The sequence below is a fragment of the Centruroides sculpturatus genome, unplaced genomic scaffold (genome assembly GCF_000671375.1).
Source record: "Centruroides sculpturatus isolate CEXI.00-Female unplaced genomic scaffold, Cexi_2.0 scaffold587, whole genome shotgun sequence".
In the NCBI taxonomy this organism is placed as follows: domain Eukaryota; kingdom Metazoa; phylum Arthropoda; class Arachnida; order Scorpiones; family Buthidae; genus Centruroides; species Centruroides sculpturatus.
Window position 1 is genome coordinate 189,573 of NW_019384854.1, and position 3,365 is coordinate 192,937.

Consider the following 3,365-nt stretch of genomic DNA (forward strand, 5'->3'; position numbering starts at 1 on the left):
AATATTTATGTGCCTCAGCATCTTCCATTGAAAGTGAAANTAAGAAGTAGAATAACAAGTATCGAATGACTGCGGCTTTCGGCTTTCACAAACAATTAAAATAGGAAATTGTATGCGACAATATTAAATTTATTTTTGATTTTACAATGGACTCTTCGACACACTCCACAAACAATTTGTGGTTATTATTTAGAGGAAACGGGGTGAACTTTATTTAAACACACTTAATTTAACCACAAAGTATTGGGAGATGGCATAGCCTCGAACCTGTGTGGAGGACGTGTTTTTAGATCGCTCCGTATTTCGATCGACTCATCGGCTGTACGATTAAGTTAAAATCAGGTTTTTTGTTTCTAACCTTTTTTACTGTAGTTATATACGCTATCGTCTTACGTTTTTCTGGTAAATTCGGTCTAAATTCGATATATTTGTTAACGTGCTATCGACGTTTTCTGTTCCCCACGTGGCCGAGAACAAAGGTCTTTGTCTTCACCCTTTCGTACTGAGTCTACTCTTGAAATTGAACAGTCTTATACCTTGCAAGAAGCGGTAGCAATTAGAAGTGTAAGTAAAAATGGAACAAATGAGCATCGAAACTTTGGACCAAGTATTCACAGAACGAATCGCAGGTGCCAAAGAAGCCCTAGACCTCTCCAGAAACTTTAGCAAGCAGCTGAAGGACAAAATTATTTACGAGCTGGACGAGGCAAGCTACCTCTTCAAACAACTGAGACACTCCCTAGAGAAAGTCGTCTCTCACAACCAGGACCTCGAAAAACAGATCGAAAATTCTCGGACTTCAGCTTCCACGAGCCACGCGACCCCACAAATGGGGAAACAATCTTATGCTGAAGTGGTAAAAAGACCACCCAGACCCTCTAACGATAGAGTAGTGTTAATTTATCCGAAAGAAAATGGAAATATCGAAACAGTAATGCAAGACCTGGAGAAAGATATTAATCCGACGAAAATAGGAGTCGGTATAGAAGCCACTAGAAAAATTAGAAATGGCTACGCTATAAACTGCAACAGTTCTGAAGGTGCCAAACGCCTATCAGAAACACTAAAGACAAGGGAAGACGTCAATGTGCGTAGTCCTGGATTGAGGGATCCCAGAATTATCCTTCCGAAAATAAACTGGTCGGTCCAGGAAGCCGAAATTAAGGAATGCCTACTTAGCCAAGGCAGTCTGTCCCTTCCCCCCGACCACATTAAACATGTTTTCTTTATGGGGAAGGAGGAGAATCAAGAACGCTCGTGGGTTGCTGTTATCTCTCCCGAGCTAAGGAGGCAGCTGGCCGAGCAGAATGATAAGCTCTTTATGGGATGGTCAACTAGGAAAATACACGACTTTTACTACTACAAGAGGTGTTCTGTATGCTGGAGATACGGACACACCAAGGCTACATGCTCCCAGAATCCTCACTGTTCCTTCTGTGCTTCAGAGCATCATGCGTCGAGGGAATGCCAGGCTGAACCAGAGGACTTCCACTGCATCAACTGCCTACGATATAATGCATCGTGTCGCCAGCCAAATCACCGTGTGGACCCCAGGCACACCGCTTGGAGCCGTACCTGCCCGGTCTACAAGTATCAAGTGAAATTAAGCATAGCCTCGACCAGAAAGTAAAAACCTCTACAACAAGCGCTTCGTTAATATATTAATCAAGATGGCGCTGAAACTCATCCAAATCAACTTAGATCATTGCGCGACGGCCACGGACCATCTCATTAAAGTCGCGACTGACCACTGCTTCGATCTAGCGATAATCCAAGACCCCTACGCCACTTCACGGATACTTAATGTTCCGGGAGGTGTCGAGTGTCTCAATTTAGGTTTAGCTTCCGCGATCCTAGTATTTAACAATAATATTAGCGCCTCGCTCGTTCCGGAACTGTCGAACGAATTCTCCACCTCAGTCCTAATAAACCTACGAAACTACAAATTCATTCTAAATTCCACGTATCTCGCTCCATCTGGGCAAATTCTTAATCAACTCTCGGCCATTCATTCTATCTTCTCGTCTGTCCATCTTCCCCTAATTATCGGAATCGACGGAAATGGTCGGTCACCCGTTTGGTTCGACAGACTTCGGAACGAGCGAGGCGAACACCTATTAGAATTTATCTATGACCTAGATTTCAATATCCATAACTCTGGTGACATCCCAACCTTCAGCGCACATCAGGGCGAAAGTTATATCGACCTTACACTCTCCAAAGGAAGCATAGGAAATTCTATTATAAATTGGCAAGTCCTTCTAGAAGAAACCCTCTCTGGACACAGATACATAACTTTCGATTTAATCCTAAGCCCTCTCTCCACCCCTCCTGTCCAAAGAATACTAAATTATAATATCAAAAAAGCCAACTGGAATATGTTTAGTCAATTGCTCGTCGAAGGCAATTCTGCTCTCAATTCTCAAATGAATCATTATACTCCTGTGGATGATTTAGTCCATGAATATACAAAGTTGCTACAAAATTCCGCGAATGACTCCATTCCTGTTAAAAAAAAGTTACAAAACAATTGTCCCCTGGTGGTCTGACGCTTTGACTGTCTCCAGGCGTCGTGTCAATAGATTAAGACGCAAATTCCAACGAACCAATGGTCCAGATCATAGCGATTCTCGCGAGCAATATAAAGCTGCCAGAAGGGACTATCAAAAACTAATAAAAGAATCCAAAACTGAGTCGTGGAAGAAATTCTGCATGATTGAAGGCAATTCCTCCCCTTGGAGCCGCGTCTATAAACTATTAAGGAAAGACTTCTCGACCCACATAACCAAGTTATCCATCAAAAATTCCGCAGGCGAAACTTTATACGATGATAGAGCGGTAGCCAGCCTTTTTATAAATACTTTCTTTCTCTCGGACGACCCGTCATCCGATTCCCCCTATCACAGGCAGATCAGAGAAATCATTGAAACCCCTTACTCAAAGGAAAACGACTTGCCTTTTAATATTTCGGAAATAAATCAAGTAGTTTCGGCCCAGCATAGTAAGAAATCCCCCGGCCATGACGGGCTAAATGCAGAAATTATTAAAAACGCCTTTAACCTAGACCCCAGTATCCTCTCCCACATCTTTAACCGCTGCCTGTCTTCCGGGTGCTTTCCGACAGCGTGGAAACATGCTATTGTTAGGCTCATCCCCAAGCCAGGGAGGCGTTTGGACTCTGTAAAATCTTTTCGACCAATAAGTTTACTTCCAGTGCTAGGGAAAATCCTAGAGAAGCTAATGATAAATAGAATAACCCATCACTTAACTAAAAAGAATTACTTAAGTAACAATCAATTTGGCTTTACTCCCCAGAAAAGTACCACGGAACCCCTAATAATAGTCAGAGACCGCATGAAAGACGC

General features: G+C 42.7%; 1 protein-coding gene across 1 annotated transcript; it reads left to right on the top strand.

Moving 5' to 3' along the window:
• Positions 1-574: 574 nt before the first annotated feature.
• Positions 575-1,630, top strand: LOC111630526. The gene has a single exon (XM_023374642.1). The coding sequence runs from the start codon at positions 575-577 to the stop codon at positions 1,628-1,630; it is 1,056 nt and encodes a 351-aa protein (XP_023230410.1).
• The last annotated feature ends 1,735 nt before the right edge of the window (positions 1,631-3,365 follow it).

What these genes read in the sequence shown, in the direction of transcription:
- LOC111630526 (XM_023374642.1), top strand. Translation starts at nt 575, where the DNA reads ATGGAACAAATGAGCATCGAAACTTTGGACCAAGTATTCACAGAACGA.